The sequence below is a fragment of the Citrus sinensis genome, chromosome 5 (genome assembly GCF_022201045.2).
Source record: "Citrus sinensis cultivar Valencia sweet orange chromosome 5, DVS_A1.0, whole genome shotgun sequence".
NCBI lineage: Eukaryota > Viridiplantae > Streptophyta > Magnoliopsida > Sapindales > Rutaceae > Citrus > Citrus sinensis.
Genome location: NC_068560.1, coordinates 14,729,347 through 14,754,513, shown reverse-complemented (window position 1 = coordinate 14,754,513; position 25,167 = coordinate 14,729,347). Strand labels below are relative to the sequence as shown.

Genomic DNA, 25,167 nt, shown 5'->3' with positions numbered 1-25,167 from the left:
AAGCTTAAGAATTGAGTAGTAATATTAGTTCAAATTCTACTAGGGATCAAATAATGCTTTGGCACCTTAGACTATGACACCCTGGCTTTCCTTATTTGAAATATCTGTTTCTAAATTTATTTAAAAATATTGATTGTACTACTTGTCAATGTGAAAGTTGCTTTTTATCTAAAAGTCATCGAGTTTCATATAAAACACTTAAGTATCGTGCCTCAAAACCTTTTTATTTAATTCAAATTGATGTTTGAGGACCCTCAAAAATAAATATTTTAACTGGAAAAAAAATGGTTTGTAACGTTCATAGATGATCATACTCGGCTTTGTTGGGTTTATTTAATGAGAGAAAAATCTGAAGTTGAGGGGTTATTCAAAGATTTTTATAACATGGTTGAAAATCAATTTCAAACAAAAATAAGCCTACTCCATACAGATAATGGTACTAAATATTTTAATAATTGTTTAAGGGTGTTTTGTAAGGAAAAGGGTATAAGTCACACATCCACTTGTCGTGATACTCCACAACAAAATGAAATTGCGGAATGAAAAAACCGTCATTTACTTGAAGTTAGTTGGGCTATCATGCTCTCTATGCATGTTCCTAAATATTTGTGGGGTGATGCTGTTTTAACAGCATGTTATTTGATTAATAAGATGTCTACTCGTATTTTAAAGTATCAATCACCTTTAGAATACTTTACACTTATATAAGGGTGTTTTGTAAGGAAAAAAGGTATAAGTCACACATCCACTTGTCGTGATACTCCACAACAAAATGAAATTGCGGAATGAAAAAACCGCCATTTACTTGAAGTTAGTTGGGCTATCATGCTCTCTATGCATGTTCCTAAATATTTGTGGGGTGATGCTGTTTTAACAGCATGTTATTTGATTAATAAGATGTCTACTCGTATTTTAAAGTATCAATCACCTTTAGAATACTTTACACTTATATATTCCTCTAGTAGGACTACCTCCAATATTTAGTTAAGAGTCTTTGGGTGCACTGTATTTGTTCACATACCTAATCATCTTAGATCTAAATTAGATCCTAAATCGGAAAAATGTGTTTTCTTGGGCTATGCTTCTAATGAAAAAGGCTACAAATGTTTCAATCCTCAAACAAAGAAATTCCATGTTAGTATGGATGTTATATTTCTAAAAAGTCAGCCTTTTTTTGGCCAAAATTCTCATTAGGGGGAGAAAAAGAGTAGTGAAGATCATTTTTGGCACACTTCTCACATGTGCCTAATTTATTTTTACCTGATCTGAGCACTTCAACTGAAACTCAAAAAACTAATTTTTCTAATAATGAAAACTTAGGAAACCTTGAGCTACAGGAACTAAGTGTTAATGTACTAGAGACGGAGGGAGAAATATTACAAGATAAAAGTCCACCACTAGAGCTTTGTGTTTATAGTCGACAAAGTTATCATTACAATAGTAAAAGCCTTCCCATAAACTCTGTACAGCCTCAATTCTCACCTCCAAGCATTGATTTCTCAGAAAATTTAGGTAACATTTCTTCTTCTATACATTCTAGCACTCTATTTCCTGTTCTTGACTGACCCATAGCACATAGGAAAAGATCTCAAACTTGTACTAAACACTCTATTACTAGACATGTTTTCTATGAAAAGTTGTCCAGTAAACAAAGAGACTTGGCCACAAAAATTTCTCAGATACCAATTCCTGAAACCATAAAAGAAGCCCTAGACCACCCAGAATGGAAGTTAGCAGTTTTAGAGGAAATGAATGCTCTAAAGAAGAATGGTACACAGAAGATTGTGGATATACCAAAAGAAAAGAAAATTATGGGTTGTAAGTGGGTGTTTACAGTTAAATGTAACGATGATGGGAGTGTTGAGAGATATAAGGCAAGGCTCGTAGTAAAATGATTAACTCAAACTTATGGAATTAAATATCAAAAAACCTTTGCCCATGTTGCAAAGATAAATTCCATCAGGTCCTTATCTCATTGGCAATATATTCTGATTGGAATCTATACCAGTTAGATGTTAAAAATGCTTTTCTAAATGGGGAGCTAGAAGAAGAAGTTTTTATGGACGTACCACTAGTTTTTTAGGGAAATCATGGTAGCAGTAAAGTGTGTAAACTACAAAAGTATTTATATGGTCTCAAACTGTCTCTTAGAGTATGGTTTGAACGCTTTGGTAATGTTATAAAGGGACACAACTTCTCCCAAAGTCAGGCAGATCACACAATGTCATATTGAAGGGAAATTAGTCGTGTTAATTGTATATGTAGATGATATAATTTTGACTGGTGATAACTTAGTTGAGATTTACAAATTAAAGAAAGTGCTTGCACGTGACTTTAAAGTCAAAGACTTTGGCAACCTGAAGTATTTTTTAGGCATGGAGTTTGCTAGATCAAAAGATGGGATTATTGTGTCTCAATGTAAGTATGTTCTTGATTTGTTTGAAGAGACAATCTACTCGGATGTAAAGCAGTCGAGACACCCATAGATCCTAATATGAAATTACAGCCAACTAAAATTGTAGATCAGTTCCAATACCTTGTACGTAGATTAATCTACCTTTCATATACACGCTCGGACATAGCCTCTACAGTGAGCTTAGTCAGCCAGTTTATAAATATGACCAACATAGATTGGTTCCAACGCATTGTAGGTAGATTAATGCACCTTTCACATACATGATCGGACATAACCTTTGCAGTGCGCTTAGTCAGCCAGTTTATGCATGCTCCAAGACAAGAACACTTTGAAACAATATACAAAATCCTTAGATACTTAAAAGGATCACTGGGTAAAGGTTTTTTGTTTAGAAAAAACGGGCACCTGCAAGTAGAAGTCTACACAGATGCTAACTGGGTTGGTAGTGTAACCGATAGAAGATCCACTTCTGGTTACTGCATCTTTGTTGGAGCAAATTTAGTCACTTAGCACAACAAGAAATCAATTGTGCTAGCAAAAAGCAGTGCAGAGGTAGAGGTAGAAAATAGAGCAGTAGCTCTAAGAATTTGTGAGGTTCTTTGGATAAAAAAAAATTATTGAAGAACTTAAGGCAAGTAATTCGCTACCTATGACAGTATATTGTGATAACAAATTTGCCATTGCAATAGCACATAATCCAATACTCCACGACTGAATTAAATATATCGAATTGGACAAATACTTCATAAAAGAAAAACTAGACAGTGGTTTGGTCTGCATGCCCTACATTCCCACAGATGAGCATATTGCTGATATACTCACCAAGAAACAATACGAGAAATCGGTTTGCAAGCTGGCCATGAAAGACATTTTTAGACCAACTTAAGAGGGAGTGTTGAAAGCTTCACCAAATCAAATTGATTTGGTTTTCCTTATATATTTAGGTGTATATTTCTGTGTAAATATAGAGTTGTTGCTTTCTAGAAATCAGTGTGTAATATTCTACTTTAATTTTTTCTTTCCTTTATTAGTCTATTATATTTCTATATTAAGACTGTGTATAGTCTCATTAAGACATGTATGAGAATTATTACATAAACTTTTCTCTACCTATTTTCACATCATCAATAAGGCTGGTCGTTGCAGTTGATGACACGTTCTTGAAGGAAAAATTTAAAGAAACTTTGTTCATTGCATCAGCACTTGATGGTAACAATAAGCTTTATCATATTGCATTTGGCATTGGTGACAATGAGAATGATATATCGTCGAGGTGGTTTCTAATGAAGTTAAATGATGCAATAGATGAAGTTCATAATTTGGTTTCATTTCGGACTAGCACCAAACTATAAAGAAAGATGTTAATATCGCAATCCCAGATACTGTATATGGTATTTGTATACATCACTTGAAGCAAAACTTACGTGCTAAGTTTAAAGAAATTGAGGTAGTTGCAATTGTTGAACTAGCTGCAAAGGCTTATCAATCGACCAAACATTTTAATTATTTTATGAATAAAATACAAAAGATCGATGAAAGAGTTACAAAATATCTTCAGGATGCAAGGTATAACAAGTGGGCTCGTTATCATTTTGATGGATTACGTTACAGTATTATGACAACGAACATAGCAAAATCCATGAATTTCATTTTTAAAAATCCCCGATAGTTTCCCATTCATAAATTATTAGATTTGATTATTGATAAGCTACAGGAGTCGTGTTGTGACAGGCAAGATGAGGTAGTTAATTGTCACACTCGACTTACAAAATGGACTGAAAATGAGTTGTTAAAAAAAATCAGAGTATTCTCGTACCTGTAAAGTGTTGACACTAAATATGTATGAGCTTATTGTTAAAGATGGTGACCTTAATGGTCATGTGAACATTCTTGAGAAGACATGTAGTTGTCGGGAATTTCAACTCGATCAAATACCTTGTAAACATGCATTAACTGTTTGTAGATATCACGAAACATTGTTTATATATGATATGTGTTCTCATTACTATTTCAGTGAAACATGAATTGCAGCATACGCAGAAACAATCTACCTTGTTGGCACACAAAAAGAATGAGAGATTTCAAAGGGAGTGCATAGTAATGAGGTTTTGCCCTCTGTGGAAAAGTGAAAAAAAAGTTTGACCACAAGAAATTAGGATAACATCATAAGGCGAAGAGAAGTTGCGTTGTAAGTGTGGTAGGTGTGGTTCTCGAGGACAGAATCGATTAACTTGCAGTGCACCAATCCCGCTGTCTAACAATGAGCCTATAGTTAGACCGAATGAAATAGAAACAAGTACATGTATTATTATGAACCTTACATACTCGACATTTTTGTTATTTTAGTTTCTTTAATATCTGTAATAGTTAGTTGATAAATTTCAACCTTTTTTGTTTCGTAGGTTTCTAAATATGTTTGTGTGACTTATGCTGTTTGCAAAAAGAGGCGACCAAAGGCTTATAATACATGGGCCAAGTGTTTGGGCTAAGCATGCAAATAATTATGATGATTGTGCATCAACTTCTGTTCTATTAAGACTTATTTATGATTCGAACATTTATTAGACCTATGTTATTTCATGTACAACAACTTTTGTTATTTGCTATCTTCTGGAATAACAGAGGTATCATGTCTGCAACAGGCAACAATTGTCTGACCAAAATTGAATCTTTTGTGTAGTCTACCATGGAGTCATAAACAGAAATCTTGCTCGCAACAATTATTTATGATTCGAACATTTATTGGACCTATGTTATTTGATATACAACAAATTTTGTTATTTACTATCTTCTAGAATAACAGAGGTATCATGTCTGCAACATGCAACAGTTGTCTGACTAAAATTGAATCTTTTATTTAGTTTACCATGGAGTCATAAACAAAAATCTTGCCCACAGGTATATCTACCACACCGAGAATCCAATGCTCATTCATGAATATCGGCAAATATACCTACGAAATATGAACAATATTTTTAACAACTAAATGCCACATAATGTAAAAAATTAAGTATACAATGTGAAACTTACCGTCAAAATATTTTTCCAAGGAGTGGCATAGTCCAATTTTGCATCATTAACATAATCAATACAGTAACGATCTTTTTCCAAAACCCTATCTAGGTCTTGAATGTACACCTTATATCTATCCTTCATATTATTCTAAAAAATTTAACAAGAATACATTAGATGTTATAATTTTTAAAGGTTAAAGAATATGTAATGAAAATTGACTATACAAGAAATTGCAGTCCATAATAGCAAAAGCTTGTCTGTTTGGATTCGTAGCCTTAGACATTTCTTTCCTTAAGTAATAGCATGTAATGTCGATGTGCTGAACATAAAATGTGAAAAAGTAAACAAAATTACAAATGTTTATCAAAAAAATCCCAAAAATATATTGTGCTAAAAAAACTTACGAGATTAGACAACCACATGTCCAATTGATGGGTGTCGAAGCCAACAAAAATAAATTCCTACTCTAAATAAATTGTGTATAGTGATTGAGCAGGGTCGTGTCCACAGAGATCGGTAATTATTTAAATCCTTTTGAAACGTAAAACATAAAATGGGGGAATTGTTGACAATAATAAAAATCAAATTAAAAATAACAAGAATGCAAATTAAAGTTGTAATTCAAATTGGAGAAAGCTCTGGTTGAAGAAATTAACTCAGCTTGATTCGACTACTAATCATTGATTCAAATATAGATTATCATTACTTATGAATAGACCGGTTATAGCTATTGAGACCCTCTAATAGCCAATCTCTCCTTAATTAGTCGATAACCAAGGTACGACCGTTGGATATTTCCTTAATCAATAGACAACCCTAAATACGATCATAGGATTTAATCAATTGACAGCCTGAAAAACCAGAGAGACCCAAATCCTAATCAACACATATGATGATTCATTTAAATTAGATTGTTTATTCTCATAACACAACTCACTGCTATGTTATTTGTCACAAACATTAAAATCTTCATACGATGAATCCTTTAATTGACAATAGATTAAGTTGATAATTAAATAGTGGTCAATTACCTAATTAACAAACATAATCATGAAACTAATTCAGAGAATAAACAAATACCCAAAAAGTAATAAAACAATTAAAGCATAAGAAAAATCTCACAGTAGTGATGAATCAAAGCTTCATTATCCTTCAACCAGAAAAATAAGTTTAGTTCTTCATAGAGAGAAGAGAAAAATTAGATATAGGGTTTCTTTCTTTTTCTCCAATCCAAAATCCCCCTTTTTTCACAATAGATTCCTTCCTTAAATACTCTCTCTCTCTTCTACTCTAGAATTCTATTTAAAATAAAATACTAATATCTGAAATATTAAATTCGTAATTACAAAAATAACCAAAAATACAAAACACGTTAAACTAAAAACTGCAGGTTTGCAGTTGACAGCACGCGCCCACGCCTTATCAACAAAGTTCTTCTGCCGCTCATAATTTCTCCAAGAGAACAATAATCCTTAAACACCATCTTGTAGTTCAATTTTATCACCAATCAATTGAATTGCACCTATAAAAGTAAATCACAAGTAAATCACTATAATTAAGTGCAAAACATCGATATTAAGGGAAGTAAACAATGCAAAACTAGTGCATAAATTGCACTCTAACACCAATGTATATAATTTACGAAAAAATTCTCAATTAACCTCCATAAGAGTCAAATCGATAAATTTCTTGCATAAAATAGATTATAAGATTACTAGAGGTGTTAAATAAACATATATTATAATAATCAAAATTTATAAAAATCTAATATCATAATATAGGATAACTTACGGTTTTTTTTATCATTGACGATATCCATCCATCGTTGCAACTCCAATAACTCCTCCTGGGGTATATGGGGATGCACTTCAAAGTCCACTGTCTCTAGAGGGTGCGCCTCAACATCCGATGTCTCTCGCGGCTTTTTCAAGGAATTGGTATACCGTGTCCGTAAAAAAGTCGAAGTTTTTCTATCTCTTCTCTTTCGTAAATTATACACCAATCTATAATCTTTTCCTTGCGTTGAGATGATAATAGGATCCCTCTTTGTACTAGCACAATCATCTGGCATCTTCAATGGGAGTGTATCATTTTCTATGCCACAAAGATTGACGAGCATCTCCAAAGGTTGTTGCATTGGTGAGACCAATGACATGTCTATAGGATTGTTCATAGGCTATAGACATAACAATGAAATTGTTTGAAAATTAACCAAACATATATACTCAATGAAAAAATATTAATTGTTTTATGTATCAAACATTAGAATGAAATGCCTAAGACTCTGTAGGCGAAGACTCCTCAAGTAACTGAATAAGCTTGTTCAATTTACCGTCGATCAAGTCAATATGACCAATTTTTTCCTCAATGTTATCAATCTTTGTGCCCATATTCATCATCATATTTTCCATCTTTGTGATATTTTCTTCAATATTTTGAATGCGACAACCAAGATGATTAATCTTCTCCTCGACAATAGAACCATGAAATGCATTAGAGGCATTTCGAGATGGACCACCCTAATAATTAAGCAAAAAAATTTCGAAATATTAGATTTGCATGCACAATCGAAAAAGTACTTATAAACTAAAACGTTTAATATAGCAATAATATAGCAATAACTTACCTTTTTTTGTGACGTCAACTGGTATTGATGTTGGTTCGTTTAAATGTTCTGGGGGCAATGTTCTTGGAGCACTGAAGGTAGGAGCACCTTCTGATTCACTATCATGTGATTCACTATCATCATGTGAAGGATTCACCTCTAGGTGGTTATTTGACTCAATATCATTATTATTCTCTTCATCAATCTCTTCAAGTCACTCATCTTTACTAAAATACCTCATATAATGTTTATTTGCCTCCACATCTTCGATAACATGTAATTTTTTTATGAAAATCATCCTGAAGGCTTTTTTATTAAATATCTTCTTTTGAATCTCTTCTAAATCTTTAAGTTCTGTCGATTTCTGTCTCAAAATCCTAGAAAATAAATCACCATAACGTTTTGCACATTTATCACCAATGACGGAAACAGCTTCATATACCTACACCTGTATAATCGATGACACAATTTATTTTCAATATAAATAAAAAGATGGTAAATTATAAATAAATAGATTATACTAACAACTCTACTTACTTCTTAGTTGTTGGTGGGTCCAATTAAGCAATTACTAAAGTAAGTTTGCATTAAACGAACTTAATATGAATATTTTAATTTAAAGCCAAGACCATGGATAGAAATTGAGCAAGAATTTTTGTTAAAGCCAAGACCATGAATATATCACACAATTAAAAATCAGCGACAAATCCATTAAGCAAATATTATCTTATTTTACAAATAAGGAATTTCCTTGCAAAAAACAAAACAAAATAAAACAATGAACACTTGTTCTAGAACTCAATAAGCGATATAGAAATTAGTTTAGTTTTGTTATCAAAAAGGCATGGGGGAACCCATGCACACTATACGTTGCTTCTTTGTATTTACAAGCCGTATTTGACTTCTCCTTATGCTTAGCCACATGGTCTGCAACACCTTTTCTCAAACTGTCAATGGTCATCTTGAAAGAAATGCATCCCCATGGATATTCATTAAACTCATTAAAATTATCCACAAGGAGAACATTAGTTTCATTTATATAATTTCTATTGTCCTTTTCAAGTAATACCAACTTTACAAAGTATAACACAACAAGTTTGACTATTTTCATGTTATTATCTAATTCAGGCTTCATGAACTTTTCACGAAGTACTTTTGTTGTGATTACACAATTTCCATCTAAGAACTCATCAATATTCTATCATCATTGTCATTATTTTCAGTATTGGGCTCATACGATAGATTGCAATTTAATCTCATTACCAAGGCAAACTACTCAATTGAAAATGAAATATTTTTACGTCCAATCCTAAACCATATTTCCTTCTCATCTGATTTCACTTCTCTCAATAATATGCTATGGAGTAATTGAGCAGAAAACTTCAACTCTTTTACATCCAAAAACTGACTTAAACAATAACGCCTGAGAATACTTTATGCTCTTCAGAGAGTTTTATTTTTATGTCCTCCACTGCATCTAGTGGTGATCAATTAGAAATCTTTACTTTGAAGTATTCATATTCCTTGATTTATAGTTCCATCTGCATAAACACAAAAATATTTGTATTATAATATAAATACAAATAAAAAATTGCATAATAATAAATTCTAAACCAATCAAAAAAGTTACAAGGCATTCTGGTCGAGTAAAGTATTCATTACACGTCTACAATCGAGTAAAGTATTCATTACACGACTATAGTCGAGTAAAGTATTTATTACACAACTACAGTCGAGTATATAAAGCATAAATGATTCATTGCCTCTGTAGAAAATAAAGTAATGCATAAAAGATGTGCAGCAAATATGTTTTTTTGAGGACTTAGAAACAAGGCAGAAGTTATTGACTAGAACAAAAATAATTTGCCTTAATAGAAAATGAAATAATTATTACAACAGCAAACCCATCAAATCAAAAGTTATTGACCATAACCATGAACTAAAATAATTTTAAAGGACTTACAAACAAAAATAAGAAATAAACGATTACCGTCACATGATATATAAATCAGTATAACACACAACTAAGCAATCAACAAGGCAGAAGAATTTGCTTATCAACCTGCCCAGGCAGCAGTAGAAAATCATAAATTACTGATAGAAAGAGCGGGTGACGGGAAAAAAAATAAAAGAAGCAACTGAGAGCAGATTCCAAGCTTCTAGAAATGTTTATAAATTATCATTTTTTCATAAACCAAAGGTTATATAATTATAAATCAAGTATTTTATGAAATTGGTTTTTGTTCAATGTATGGACAAAAATGAAAGAGTTTTGTAATCTTTGATTTCAATAAATATTGTTTTAAATTTTGAAATTAGACCTATTTGCAGAAACTTAAAATTTTTTGGTCCATATAATAATTTCCAAAAGTTTTAGGAATAAAATGTAAGTATTTGAATTATAGTGGCTAGTTGGCCAAAATGTGGCGGCTAATCGGTTGGGAACATAGAAAGTCTAGGCCAATTTTCAAATTAAAAAATGCATGTACTCTAAACTTATAATGCATATCTACATCATCAATTTCAGCTTCTAATAAAAATAATATTTTAAATTCATTATCATTGTTGTAATTTTTTCGATCAAAATACATGGCGTGGCAGTCGAGTATAGTAGTGATTAGGCAACTAAGGTCCAGTAATTTTTATATGACAATTGCAAGAAGTTTTATTTATTTATTAATTTTTTTGGATGTGAATTCAATTTGCTAAATGATCACGCAACATAGAAGCAACAAATATAATTTTTTTTTACAGTCAGAAATCAATTAAGAAAATTGGCCAATTGTAACCAATCATTTTGTATTACATGCAGTGAAAGTAGAGTATTAGAAACCACATCACAGCCAAACATCAGAAAGACGAAGATTTGAAAACAAAACAAGTTCCATATCTCTTCGATTACCAACAACTACAGATACTAGCAACACATGTGACATAAGGAGCCTCAGAACCAGAATATGAGAATGAGATAATGTAGACCGCTTTTTTTTTTAAATTAAAAGGAAGACATTTAACAAGCAGATTCTACATATTATTGATTGCTTATAATAAATAGTTTTTTACTACAATCTACAATTTTTCGTATCGATGTAAACGGTAAAATAAAATAATGTTTGTATGGTGGAGGCTAACATGCATGCATGCATCCACTGGTTCTACAATTATATAGTTTGACATTAATTAGTATCTAATTAACTAATCTCACTTTGTTTTAATTAGTATATTTTGACATTTATTCTTTGCCAACTGGTATTTAAAATTTTTTAACTCAAATCAAGCTCTATAACTAATTAGGATGTAAAGGAAAAGAGATGGCTTGAATTTTTCACTTGGGAATGAAGTACATAAGCCTTGGCTGACCCTTCTCTCTTTAACTAATTTTTAGTTCCAAAGTGTGAATTGGAGTCAATTGTCCTCTTAATAGCCTCTTGCCGAGTAATCAAATCACATTACCATAAGTAAACTGCCTGCCTAATAGATTTATTAGATCAAACAGAAGGATTATAGTAAAGATGAATGACTAGCCAACATCAAGGCAAAACAAAATAGGAAAAAATAAGTCCCTCGTAAGCATCATCAAGAACTCTCCTATTCTTTTCTTGCCAAATAATCTAAATAGAAGCTGCACAATATAACTTCATAAAGACTTGACTTTCTACCGTCTAAGAAAAATAATTATTATCCATAAAAAAAAAAGAGGTACAGGAAGTTGGAATGACTTGAAAAAACTTCATTATCCTTTTGTTAATACAAAACCCTTAAACATGAAGTAATAAACAAACGATCAATTTTCTCAGCCTTTCTATATACACAACACTCCATTTAGGCAATACACAAGCACTATATTTACTCCTTTGTAATATATCACAAGTGAATCCTTCCTTGAGCCACAGATGAAAAACTTGGAATCTCACAAGGAAAAAGTGTCCAGCTTTAGTTGCATTTGTACTGATAATTATAGCAAAAGATTCTTTATCCTAAGGTTTGAAGCACATTGGATTTTAATCTTCATACAAACAGTTAAATATATATAAAGCTGTTGCATAAATAAATATTAAATTGTTCACCCTAATCTAAAAGTTCCATTGATGATTGCCTCTTGAAGCAAAGCCAAAACCCATCGTAGGTTTTACACAAGATTGTCACGTTAAAGTTTAATAAAATTGACAAGATATTCAAAATAGGACAACAAAAAACAGTGCAATAAAACCAGCACAAGCTAAAAATCAATTGTAGATGTGGTGACTCACCTTTAATTTGGCCAATTTCCATTTAAAACAATAGATTTGGGTGCTAGAACAAGCAGCAGAAAGAGCGCGAAATAAAAGCAATAGAAGCGTCATTGGTGTTCACCTCATCTCAAAGCCCACCGGAACAACTTCATCGGACACCTTAACGAACGCTGGTCGTGAATGAAATTTGGGGTTTGTGTTATGCGACCTGGACGTGAGTGGTTGAGATGATTTAGGTTTTGAATTAGTGTAATTTTGTAATTGCATATATTAAAAGACATATATGAAGAATTTTGGAATATAAGGGTGTATTTAGCTAAATACCCTGTGTTTGGGGTATGTCCGGGACAAATCCCTAATAAATTTCTTCCTTAATCTTCCGTTTTGCTTCCCTCTTTTATATTATATGACATATTTTTCAAGACACTAATTACGTGGCAGCCATGTGTACCCAGTTACACGATAATGTAATACAACTGCCCACATATTATTAACAAGGATAAAGAAATCATAACCGCCATTGTCATCTGTTAAATGTCAATATAGTGGCCGGCTAGCTCCAGGTCTGCGCAGCTTCCACGTCGGTGGTCCACCGGAAGCGTCGACTGAAGTAAGTTATTTTATTATTATTATTATTATTTTTTCACACTTAATAAAACAACAGTTATTAAACTCTGTTATAGATGTAGGATAAAATTCAAATTTGAAAGTCATCCTTCCATTTGCTTATCTAAATTCAATTGCTTCAATGAGATTGTCTTTTGTCTTGTGACTTTAACCTGTTTTATAAACTTTATGTGATCTCTCTCTCTCTCTCTCTCTCTCTTTTTGTAAATTTTATTTTATCTAGTAGAAACTTGATGATGATAATACAATTTGGGAAGATAAAGAACAAACTATCATGTCACTCTTTGGTGTTTGTTGTGCTTTTCTCTTTTTTTTTTTCTTTTTTTTTTTTGCGTTTTCTAATTTGCTACACTGCAAATTTTACCATTTTGAGGTTTATTGGGAGTCTAAATTGAATTCATATTATAAGTATTTAGTAATAAGCATTCAGTAAAGCTATCGGCAAACAACCTTTTCCTGGGATTTCAGGAACACAACAATCTAGAAAACAAGTAGACACGGAACCCTTTTGCTGTATCAAGCAGAGGAGAAGTCGGGCACCCTTTCTCCACAGAATGGGCCATCCACTTTTTCATATTTGTGGGAAGGGAATTTATTGTTGAGCCCTTCAGTGAGGGTTTTTTTTTTCAGGGCATCAGCCCACCATTATTACATTAAGTTGGTAGCTGTACATATTAATGCAGATAGATGATGGTAAAAATATAATGGATTGTTAGCATCCCTTTTCAGCTTATTTAACCTTTTTATATATGCATAAAGTTCTCAATGGTTTTTGGTTTGTTTCTAATTAAGGCAACTGCATATGCTGGTTAATTGTTAATGCCTTAGCCCTTAGGTCTTCATTTAATAGATGGAGGATGATCAGGCGAATGTAAGCCATGGAAAAGAAAAACAAGCATCTGTAGAATTACCTTTACATTGGAGTGAATGGCAGCTTCTCGATTCCATTCTCCCTACGGGTGGATTTGCACATTCATTTGGTCTTGAGGCAGCAATTCAAGCTCGGTTAATATCATCTCCTGATGATCTTCGGACATATGTGATTCATATCTTGGAGAATACTGGCAGCTTGCTCCTTCCTTTTGTGTGCACCGCAACTACGAGTCCAGATTTAGAAACCTGGCATAAACTTGACAGAATGTTGGATGCCACTTTAACTAATGAAGTAAGTCGAAAAGCATCGACTGCGCAAGGTTCAGCACTTTTGAGGGTGGCTGCCTCGGTGTTTACAGAAGTCCCATCGCTGAAGAAAATGAGGGAAATCTCTCTCAACTTTGGAGATGTTGCTTTCCATCATGCTCCTCTTTTTGGGATTATCTGTGGACTTCTTGGATTGCATAGAGGAACTTCTCAGAGGGCTTATATGTTTATCACACTTAGAGACATTATTTCTGCTGCAACAAGGTTGAATTTAGTCGGACCACTTGGTGCGGCTGTATTGCAACATCAGATTGCTTTTGTTGCTGAAGCTATGTTGAAAAAATGGAAGGACCGTGCTGTGGAGGAAGCGTGCCAGACTTCTCCTCTGCTTGATACAGTACAAGGGTGCCATGCCTACCTGTTTTCTAGATTGTTCTGTTCCTGAAATCCTAGATAAAGCTTGTTTGTCAATTGCTTTAGTAAATACTTATTATTTATTATTACTTGTCACTGAGCACAACTCTGTCTCAACTAGTTGGGGCAAGATAAAAATAACAATATTTTCATCATCATAATTCCCTATGCTTGAGTGTCTTCTCTACATTTCCCTATTGATGATTGTGAATTATTTCATTTTTGTCAATCTTAAATACAAATACAAGTTGATATGGATTCTTTCATTGAAAGAAGTTTTGAAAATTTGCTTGATACCATTCTGTAGTAGTTATGTATCATACTTGTGCTTCTAATAGTATCATCAGATTTTTTTTTTTAAAAATAAATTGCTGGCACGATCTGCTCGTTAATTATTGTATTTTGGAGACATAAACACAAAAGTTGTGTCTTACAAAGTTGATTGCTTGAGTTTGGGAGCTGTACAAGTAAATGACATGGTATGATGACTCTTGTCAAGTACAAGGAAAAAGCTGAGATTAAGCTTCTACCTCATTTTTGTTTAGTTTAGAAAGAAAGAGTTGGGTTGTTTATTTTCCCATGATTTTGAACTTTGTCTGGGATTTGAACTGTTTTATGCAAACATTAATTTAGCTGCCTTTATATAGATTTAATCTTCATGACAGAAATCTAATATATAAATAATTGCTTTATCTTTGGAATATGAGTCCTCACATTGACAAGTGCTTTACTTTAACGAGGATGCAGTACTAGTACGGATTACTTGTCTGCCTTTCTTTGTTTTTCGTCTCCTGGTAGTTAAACCATTAGTATTTATTTTTGCAGGAAAAGATTTCAAAACTGTGTTATGATATTTTCTTTTTAGTGATTATTATCTATATTCATTAGGGACAAATAGCTGAAATTGCAGTATCTCATTGTGGTGACTGGTGAAGCAGGGACATGGAGGTTTTAACTGTACCTATTTTCCTTGTTCTTAAGTTAGAGATAATCCAACTTAGCCGATTCAAAATAATTTAATTTGTTTTCTGGAAACACCAAAAACATTTTTAGGAAAAGAAAACAAATTGAATCCATCAAAAGCTCTCAAGTTAAAAACATAAAATCCAAATTGTGGAGAATTGATGCTAAAGTATTTCTTCAAACCCCCCAGGTTATGTCATTGCTGCGCAGCTTTAAAGAAAGCCTAAAACCCTGTTCAAATTTCCCATCAAATTTCAGTCAATCTTCATCAGTATCCCAAGAATCATCAAACGACACATTAATCATACCAAGAAGGCCCCCAAAATCATCTCTTGCACAGCAACTGCAACGACTTGGAGAAACTTACAACTTTTCTCTGCCACAACAGAACCCAGAAACCCGAAGAGAGAAGGCCCCGGTTGAAAAAAGCAATGTTTTTGATGATGAAGAAAAGGAGAAAGAACAAGAACAAGAAAAATTCGGTAGACACCAGTTGGGTCAGTTTCAGTTTGATCATACAGGCCCATTTGAGCCATTGGTCTTGTCAAAAGATGGAGAATATCCAATTATACAGGTGTCAAATTTCTACTTTTTTTTTAAGAAAAATTCTTGTAATGATTATACAACTATTTTCTGAGCAAATTGAATTTTTAATTTGTTTAGATTCATTGTGGTTAGAGTATGAGTATTTGAGAATATGCTTGCAGGTGTATTATTAGAAGTTTGAAAGTTTGTTTGACTTTTTTTCAGGTTCCGGCATCGATCAACTGTAGGTTGCTTGAACATCAAAGGGAGGGAGTGAAGTTCTTGTACAAATTATACAAAAACAAACATGGAGGTATTCTTGGTGATGACATGTGAGTACATTTGTTACATTGATCACACTTTATCTCTCATTTTCGACTGAAGCAACGGGTGTGGATAGGGTCTAGAGGCAACGTTGTTAGCCTGACAACAAGTACCCTATACTTTTCTGTTTTGGATTTTGTTAAATTCTTTTTGCTGTGCTATCAGAGCTCATTGTGGCCTTCTAAATGTTTGATTAGGGGGCTTGGAAAGACAATTCAAACAATTGCATTTCTTGCTGCTGTGTTTGGGAAAGATGAATCTAGTGACTCTACAATATTGAAAGATAATAAGGTGGACAAGAAGGGTTATGTGCTGATAATTTGCCCTTCTTCTGTAATCCAGAACTGGGAGATTGAATTCTCTAGGTGGTCTACCTTTAATGTCTCTATTTACCATGGTCCAAATCGTGATATGATTCTTGAAAAACTAGAGGCATGTGGAGTTGAGGTGCTTATTACTAGTTTTGACTCATACAGAATTCATGGAAGTATTTTGTCAGAGGTCAATTGGGAGATAGTGATTGTTGATGAAGCCCATAGGCTTAAGAATGAAAAATCAAAACTTTATATGGCATGTTTAGAACTAAAAACACGAAATCGTATTGGTCTCACGGGAACCATAATGCAAAACAAAATTATGGAACTGTACAATCTCTTTGACTGGGTTGCACCTGGATCACTGGGGACACGGGAACATTTCAGGGAGTTCTATGATGAACCTCTCAAGCATGGCCAGAGATTAACTGCTCCTGAAAGATTTATCCGGATTGCTGATGAACGAAAACAACACCTAGTTGCAGTTCTCCGTAAATATTTGTTAAGGAGGACAAAGGAAGAGACTATTGGACATCTTATGATGGGAAAGGAAGATAATGTGGTTTTCTGTACAATGAGTGATTTGCAAAAAAGAGCATATAGAAGATTGCTTCAACTACCAGAGATCCAGTGCCTCATTAATAAGGATCTTCCTTGTAGCTGTGGAAGCCCTCTTACCCAAGTTGAATGTTGCAAAAGGATTGTACCGGATGGGATTATATGGCGTTATCTTCACAGGGATAACCTTGATGGGTGTGATTCATGCCCCTTTTGCCTTGTCCTTCCATGCCTTGTCAAACTCCAACAGGTAATGATCTTTAAAATTTTGCAGTTTAGTTAGCTTTGATTGGTCAAGAAATTGCTACTTATAGTTGCTGTAAGGCTACAAAATCTTCACAGTTTTATGGTTGGATTTATTTATTTTTTTTGAAGAAAAGTGGTTTTGGTCTTTCAGTGAGATTATACTAAAGTAAAATGTGAGATTATACTAAAGTGAAATGTAGTTGAACTAAATTTTGACTTCTAAATTGATTGCTGTTTGCCTTATGAAACTGGAACTCAATAAAACATTTGATAAGGAAAGCAGGTTATTTAAAATACTTGGTGCAGTGTATTCTAACACTTTCTGCGGATGTGTCAGAATTTAGGAGGAAGTATAGACCTAAAAATCACAAAAGATCTAGCTATCATTTCAGCACATATATAGCTATTGAATGTTGTTCTAGATTAGCATTCCTTTTGTGACTGGAATAAGGATAAATGTCGTTTAGTTCTTATATTTTGAGTTAAATGCTCCTTCAATTTTTATATTTAAAAAAATACCTCAAGATACCTATGCTGTTAGATATGTTACACTTTTGTCCTTACTTTTTGTTTCCTTTTTACAATAATATTCTTGTAACAATATTCGTGAAATAATAATGGAAAGAACAATATGATAATTTATCAAATTAACCTCCAAAGTAACATAAAAATTTACACAAATATTTTTATTATTATTTACTTTTACGATTAATTTGGTAAATTGACTTTTTATAAAATAATTATTAGTAAAATTGTTGCAAGGATATTAAATATTGCTTTAAGTTGGCTGATATTAGTTTATTTATAACAGGAACAAAAAATACTAGTTCTTTCACACGAATTGATTAATTTGTTAACAAATACTTATTGGTTAAGTTGTTATTAAATTTTTTATAGATAAATTAATTAATGTCAAGAATATTGTTGTGTAGGTATTATTGTAATAGAAAAGAAAAAGTAAGAGGTAAGAATGTAACATATTTAACTGTGGGGGTGTTTTGAAGACATTTTTTAAAACATAAGGACTAAACGAGCTCTTAAGTCAAAATATAGGGATTAAGCGAACATTTACTGTTCAATAAAAAAGATTTTAATGATTTCATAAAACCTTATTTATGGTTATTGAAACCATTTTTCTTTAGATTATGGAGAATACATACTTCCAAACATAATATGGACTCATGATATGTGCATTTGCTTTACAAGAGCCTTGGATCTTGGGAACAAGCCTTTGGTGACCTAACACTTGGGCCCTGAACGAGTTCTCAATCAACTCGATACTCTAGGTATAAGCTTTACAAGCCCTTGAGTTCACTGTATATGCTGGAAGGACCATCCACTGAGCCATTGGATTAGCTGGTAGTTTTGTTATCAATTCTTTGAAAAATCGTACACTTGCTTTTTGTTGAAACAGAGTAGTATTTTATATGGTGTGAACATAAGTCATTTATGTTATTTTCCATAAGGTGGCGTTACATTCCTCAAAAGTATGTGTATCCTCAAATCCTTAGGTGGTAGATAATTGCTGTTATCAACTGTATCCTGGGTTGATGCTTACATTTTGGAACTGTGTCACAGATTAGCAATCACCTGGAGCTTATTAAGCCTAACCCCAGAGATGAACCAGATAAACAGAGGAAGGATGCAGAGTTAGCCTCGGCTGTCTTTGGACCTGATATTGATTTGGTGGGAGGAAACGCTCAAAACGAGAGTTTCATAGGCTTGAGTGATGTTAAAAGTTGTGGTAAAATGCGAGCCTTGGAAAAGTTAATGTACTCTTGGGCTTCAAAGGGCGACAAAATTCTTCTCTTCAGTTACTCAGTCAGGTGATGTTCAATCAACCCACTTATTAAAACACTAAAGTATGAGAGAGACTACAGCCATTATCATCCTATCTTAGTATTTTTTATGCATTGGCTATTTGCCAAAATAATAATGAAATTTTAAGGGTTAGTATCCCAGCTTCAACTGAAAGACATCTAGTAATTGATGAAGCTATACTAGGTATTAAGTTTATCTTTAGTTTTAATGAGAAGTTTGTCACATATCAATGGGCCAGTATCTCAGCTTCAACTCAATGACATCAAGTAATTGATGAAGCTAGTAGAAATTAATTTGCGTCACATATCAGTTGATGCGTGGAAGTTATCCAGCCTCACATTTTTCTGAATGGCAGTAGATGGAAATTGGTCATCTGGTGATAAATTTGATTGATTGGCATTTCTAAGTTTGTTGGATATAAAATTTTGTTGCTGAGTTAACTTTTTATTCTTTGGGACACAGTTACAATTTTTCATCATCCTTGTTAGTGAGAGCACCTTCGTTTTGATTGGACTCCTTTTTCTGCTCTTAACATTGAACTGCTGCATCCAGGATGCTGGACATACTGGAGAAGTTCCTCATTCGGAAAGGATACAGCTTTTCAAGACTTGATGGTTCTACTCCTAGCAATCTGCGCCAGTCTCTTGTTGATGACTTCAACTCAAGTCCAAGCAAACAGGTATATTCTAAATTGAATAGGAATTTTGTGCTCTAAATTCCTTTTGGACACTGATTTCTTAATTCCTACTTCAGGTGTTCCTGATATCAACTCGAGCTGGTGGGCTTGGATTGAATCTTGTAAGTGCAAATCGTGTGGTTATATTTGATCCAAACTGGAATCCTGCCCAAGATTTACAAGCCCAGGACAGATCATTTCGTTTTGGGCAGAAGCGGCATGTCATCGTATTCCGCCTTCTTTCTGCTGGCTCCCTCGAGGAACTTGTTTATACCCGTCAGGTGTACAAACAGCAGCTATCAAATATTGCTGTTTCCGGAAAGTTGGAAAAACGATATTTTGAAGGTGTCCAGGTATTATTATTATTATTTTTTCCTGGTTGCATGGTTAGAGGGAGCAGAGGTGTGTATAGAAGAAATGTTTATCAGAAGCTGACTGCTTTGCTCTAGTTTTTAGATTCTGTATTCGAATGTTTAGCGTGCTTGCATTTGACACAATTACCTTTTGTCAGGATTGCAAAGAATTTCAAGGCGAGCTTTTTGGAATCTGCAATCTATTTCGTGATCTCTCTGATAACCTTTTCACTAGTGAAATTATCGAGTCACATGAAGAACAGGGACAACAACAGGAGCGGCATCATTGTACAAATCAGGGATTTAAGGGGCTTGAAACCCATATTGTTTCCTCTAAAGACTCAAATACATTACTTTCAACAGGATCTAAGACTAGAAAATCCAGTGATCCGGAGATGGCTAGGACATCTAAACCGCTCCTTGAAGACATGGGTAAGTTCAACTTGTGTGTTTTTACCGTAGTTAAGATTTTATACATTGATTAGGGAGTATAGAGTTGAATATGAATGGAATAATGAGTTATTAAGATATCTGGTCAATCATCTAACCATTGATCATGTTCAGGCATTGTCTATGCTCATCGCAATGATGACATTGTCAACAAGCAGCCTGGTTTTCAAAGGAAGAAAGAAGAGAGCATCCCCCAGGATTTGAGTTCACGGCCTCCGCCAATCCATTCCAAGAGAAGAAACTTGTTGGATTGTGCAGATGGTAAAGAGAGCCTCGCTTCGTCCAAAGATCGTAAGAACATAGAATACAGCCTTCTTGCTAGGTTCATGGGTATGGATGTGTTTGAATTCAGCAAGTGGATCTTATCTGCAACTCCTTCAGCAAGGGAGAAACTACTGCAAGACTATAGGAAGAGAAAGAAGATACCCAAGGGTTGACTGTGTTATTTTTGCTGATTTGTAAATATATCAGAAGTATGTAACTCGCCATTGTATCATGTCATTATACAAAGATGTAGATTCTTTTCTCTTTTCTTTAGGGTGGCTGCGCCTGATTCTACCAAAGAAAATGTAAATAATATATTCTTTTCCCCATTTTCTTTTCAGAAAAAGAAAAAACAAGCTACAGCCTAGAGTTACTTTGGCAACGACTTCCTCTCTTCATCTTAAATCTGGATACTGCCTTTGATGAATGAGAACCAGAAGGCTGCAGCAGTCAAAAATACAATTAGGATTTAAAGTTAATGAACAACATTTTTGTCAATGTGTATGGATCAACAATACCTTCGATGTCTTCCTGATTTGTTCCTGCAGATCTTTTTGTAGGTTGTAATCGTGCTCTGCTATCGATTCTGTAAAAGCCTGTCAAAAGGCAGAGTTAGCTTGTCACAACAATTAACACTCATGTAATCACACTATTTTCTTCACCTCATTCACCCACCCGCCACCCTTCAACCCCCCTTTTTCCCCTTCAAGCAGAGGTACATGTTCATCTCACTGAATTGACAATAAACAATGGTGGAAAATACCTTGTGATGATCCAAGTCTGGCTTTGAAGCCTGGGCAGAGATCTGTTTAAGGAAAAATACTTGTTAAGGCTTTGGCAGGGCAAGCTCTTCACCATACAAACAAATCGTGTACACCTCATAGCAAACATATCTTTTTGTAATAAGAACAAAATATTACTTCTATTATGGTGCTAAACATATCTTTTTCCTTCCCTTCCGAAAAATAGATGAGCAGCGCGAGGTTGTTCTATTATTCCTTTTGTAATAAGAACAAAATTTGGATTGATAGTGTGGGATTTACAAAAAGCAAAGGAAATTTTACTTGGCATCAGAACTTAATCAAGACGAAGTCGCCAAAAATTGTTCTAATCACAAAATGATTATCAATTAGGTCCGTAACTTTCAAAAGGAGGCTGTGTTGTAATCTGCAAATGGATGTCTGTCATACCAAAAATTGGAATTAATGATGACTGAGGATCAGTTCATACATTTTGAATTCTTCACTCTGAATCAACAAAGCATATTTCTTATAACTATTTAGGTAGCTTCTTTTTAAAGTATGATACAATAAAGTAGATACATTGAATTAGATAATGTGGGAACCAAGCACGTTTTGCAAGTTGTCAATAAAACAATAGGCTTCATTGACCAAAGAATTCTACTTCAGAGATATTATAAAGAGTTAAGAACTGGGAATCTGAGGCAGCATATCATAAGGAAATTTTCTTCAACTATTTTTTCCATAAGAATAGTTTGTGTAACTAAAGATACAGTGCACAAAGCTATAGAACGTGCTACATTTATGCTGCTTGGCAAGAAATTAATATGCCAATTCCACAAAAGACGTGAAAGAGAAATAATGTTTATTGAGCTTGAATATAATTACATCCTTTCTTGATAAAGGTGTTGTTGCAACATTGTCCTCTTTAGGAAGCACTAATGCCTTTTCAGCAGAATCAACCTTCACATTCGTAAGGGAGAGACTGTTTTCATTTAATTATGTTGATAATTGAGGGAATACTGAAATTAACCCCCATAAAACTCTTATGGAGGCTCGTTGCAAGGTTTCTCACATGGAACCAAAGGCCAATTAGTGAAAACTTATACTTAAAAAGCATCAAAACATGAAACATGCTCGCCATTCATAGAATTGCCAATACATTAGGTGACTGTCTAAAGAGTATTATTGAGATTACTAATTTATGAAATCCACAAATCATGATACAATGAGAAGTGCCACTAAAACAAATATTTGTTTCTCGTGTATTATAAGAATCTGAAAATTACTGCTTCTGGGTTTCCTAAATTCTTTCAAAGAGAATGATTAATGCACAAAACCTACAAATAAGTAATACCTTCTAGATTAACCTTAACCTTTGCAATAAGTTAAGAATAAGACAAATTAGCCACAAACAAATCAGCCACAAAAGCCTCCATGCCAACCAGAAGCCACTATAGAAAATTGCTATATCTAAAAAATAAAGAATTAAACTTCCTCAAACAAAATTTTTCGGTCTTCTTGTTGGGCAATTGGAAAGTAATGAAAGAGTTCTAACCAACTGTGGCACAGAAACAAAAAAATTTATTCAACCCATACCTTGTAAACCATATATGCATATGTGTAATACTAATAGTTACATCTTTATTCACACTCCTCATAATCTTCAATCTCACTTTTATTCATCTCACTTATATTCTTCTTTATCCACATTTTATATGTAATACTAATAGTTACATGTTTATCATTTAATGCTTCATATCTAACAATAGTAATGTTAATGTCTAATGTCACATATTTAACTTTTAGTTTTTCATATAATTTGTTAGTATTTCATATATAAATTTCATGTTTCATGTCTCATATTTATATCATTTGTTGCATGTTTGAAATTTAGTGTATCACATAAAAAATGACGCCAAAAATTTTTGATCGTGGAGGAAGAAGAGAGCAATGTGTGTTGTGCTCTATTTGGGCTTTGACTGCCTGAGCCGGTTAGTTTGTTTACTATGCCACCGCTAATCAGGTCGCTCCTAGACTTATTTCTGGCACTGGACCTAGGCCTAAATCGTTTGCTCATGCAAGGCCCAAATGGTTTCCCCATCACCACTCGTCTTTTACTTAGTCATGGGATGATTTTCAAAAGGAGTTGTGCGACTTATCATGTGACAAGTGAAAAAGAGCTGTGTTCTTGATTTTGAAATGAGTAGTGTTGCGAATTTTAAATTTTTTTATTTTAAAAAATTATCTTAAATAATATGACATTCATCAATTAGTTGGTGAGATAATATAATTAATTCACTCAGACTTTTGTAACGAATTACCTGTCATTTAATTAATGACATTATTTGGATCAAATGTAAGATAAAAAAAATTAAAATATCTATCATTACTCTATTAAAATGAGTAGTTCTACACATTATTGTAAATTAATTATTTTTAAATTACCTTTTTATTTTTAAAATATTTATTTATCTCTTTTATATTAAAAAAAATCAATTCACATCCATTTTTTCCTTATTTTTTGAAAAAAAATGAATGACTTAAAATTTTTAAAAATAGGAAAGGTAATTTAAAAATAGTGAAATTGTGGTGAAATTTATCTTTTTCTATTAGCATTATAGTCGGATAGAAAAGAGGACAGCTAAGTTTTCTTTTCTTTTCACTTTTTTTTTTCAATCAAACGAGGAGGACAGTTAATATGGGATGAAAAGTGAACAAAAAACAATGATAATTTATTAGTCAAAGATAGTGTGATACCCTTGTTTAGCTCCTCTTTCTCAGCAACTAAACAAAATCTAGCAAATCCCGATATATATGTTAAGTAATTCTTTTTTCTTTAATCATTGTTTCTCATCAATATTATTGTGTTTATTAAACAACACTAGACAAAAATATTAATTGGGATCGGCGCTTAGCTGATGGGCTGGTCTAATTACCTCAATTAACTATCATTTTCTTCATGTGGCTAAGGCCCTCTAATGTGCATCATTGACCCTATGAGAGATATGCCTCTAACTTATTCTTCTTCTTCTTGGTATTCTTCTTCTCTGTTCATTAATATATAATTAAAAAAAAGGAGGAGTTTTGCTTCAACCACAGACATAAATCTAATTATAAATTAGATTTAACTTGGGTATTATAAGAAATTCGTAAAAATAAAGCACATTTTATAGGGGAAGACAATGAGCCTTAATCACTAACCTAAATATGATTTACTTAAAAACAATAAAAAAAACCACGACATAAATAAATTAACAATAATCTATGGATCCAACTAGGGGTGGGTAAAAAAACTGTTGCCCCAAAAAATTGAATCAAACTGATTTGGTTTTTAAAATAAAAAAAGACTGATAAGTTTATATGAGAAAAGTCAAAAACTGAAAAAAAAAATTTAGAAAATATAAAGGAAATTATGGTTTAAAACTAAAAAAATCAAATCGAACCAAAAACCAAATCAATTCGGTTCCGATTCTTATTTTTA

General features: G+C 33.1%; 2 protein-coding genes and 1 long non-coding RNA gene across 8 annotated transcripts; 2 read left to right on the top strand and 1 right to left on the bottom strand.

Moving 5' to 3' along the window:
* Positions 1-6,662: 6,662 nt before the first annotated feature.
* On the bottom strand, positions 6,663-12,633 carry LOC127902171 (uncharacterized). Its single transcript, XR_008054713.1, has 4 exons — positions 12,287-12,633; positions 8,058-9,577; positions 7,223-7,950; positions 6,663-6,953 (listed from the first exon to the last, which is right to left on the bottom strand). It is a non-coding gene; the product is annotated as an uncharacterized LOC127902171 (long non-coding RNA).
* A 108-nt stretch (positions 12,634-12,741) lies between these two features.
* LOC102615401 (urease accessory protein F) lies at positions 12,742-14,715 on the top strand. Of its 5 annotated transcripts, none has more exons than XM_006494732.4 (2): positions 12,742-12,878; positions 13,746-14,715. In XM_006494732.4, the coding sequence occupies exon 2, from the start codon at positions 13,746-13,748 to the stop codon at positions 14,478-14,480; it is 735 nt and encodes a 244-aa protein (XP_006494795.2). In that variant the 5' UTR covers positions 12,742-12,878; the 3' UTR covers positions 14,481-14,715. The 5 variants fall into 5 exon arrangements, with proteins under 5 accessions (XP_006494795.2, XP_024949943.2, XP_052296922.1 ...); XM_025094175.2 differs by having other exon boundaries at positions 13,724-14,715; XM_052440962.1 differs by having other exon boundaries at positions 13,364-14,715.
* LOC102616483 (switch 2) lies at positions 12,745-21,328 on the top strand. Of its 2 annotated transcripts, none has more exons than XM_006494734.4 (9): positions 12,745-12,878; positions 15,603-15,986; positions 16,163-16,269; positions 16,459-17,383; positions 18,958-19,205; positions 19,753-19,879; positions 19,954-20,229; positions 20,388-20,661; positions 20,794-21,328. In XM_006494734.4, the coding sequence occupies exons 2-9, from the start codon at positions 15,606-15,608 to the stop codon at positions 21,114-21,116; spliced, it is 2,661 nt and encodes an 886-aa protein (XP_006494797.2). In that variant the 5' UTR covers positions 12,745-12,878; positions 15,603-15,605; the 3' UTR covers positions 21,117-21,328. The 2 variants fall into 2 exon arrangements, with proteins under 2 accessions (XP_006494797.2, XP_015381829.2); XM_015526343.3 differs by lacking the exon at positions 12,745-12,878 and adding an exon at positions 15,375-15,397.
* Positions 21,329-25,167: the final 3,839 nt, after the last annotated feature.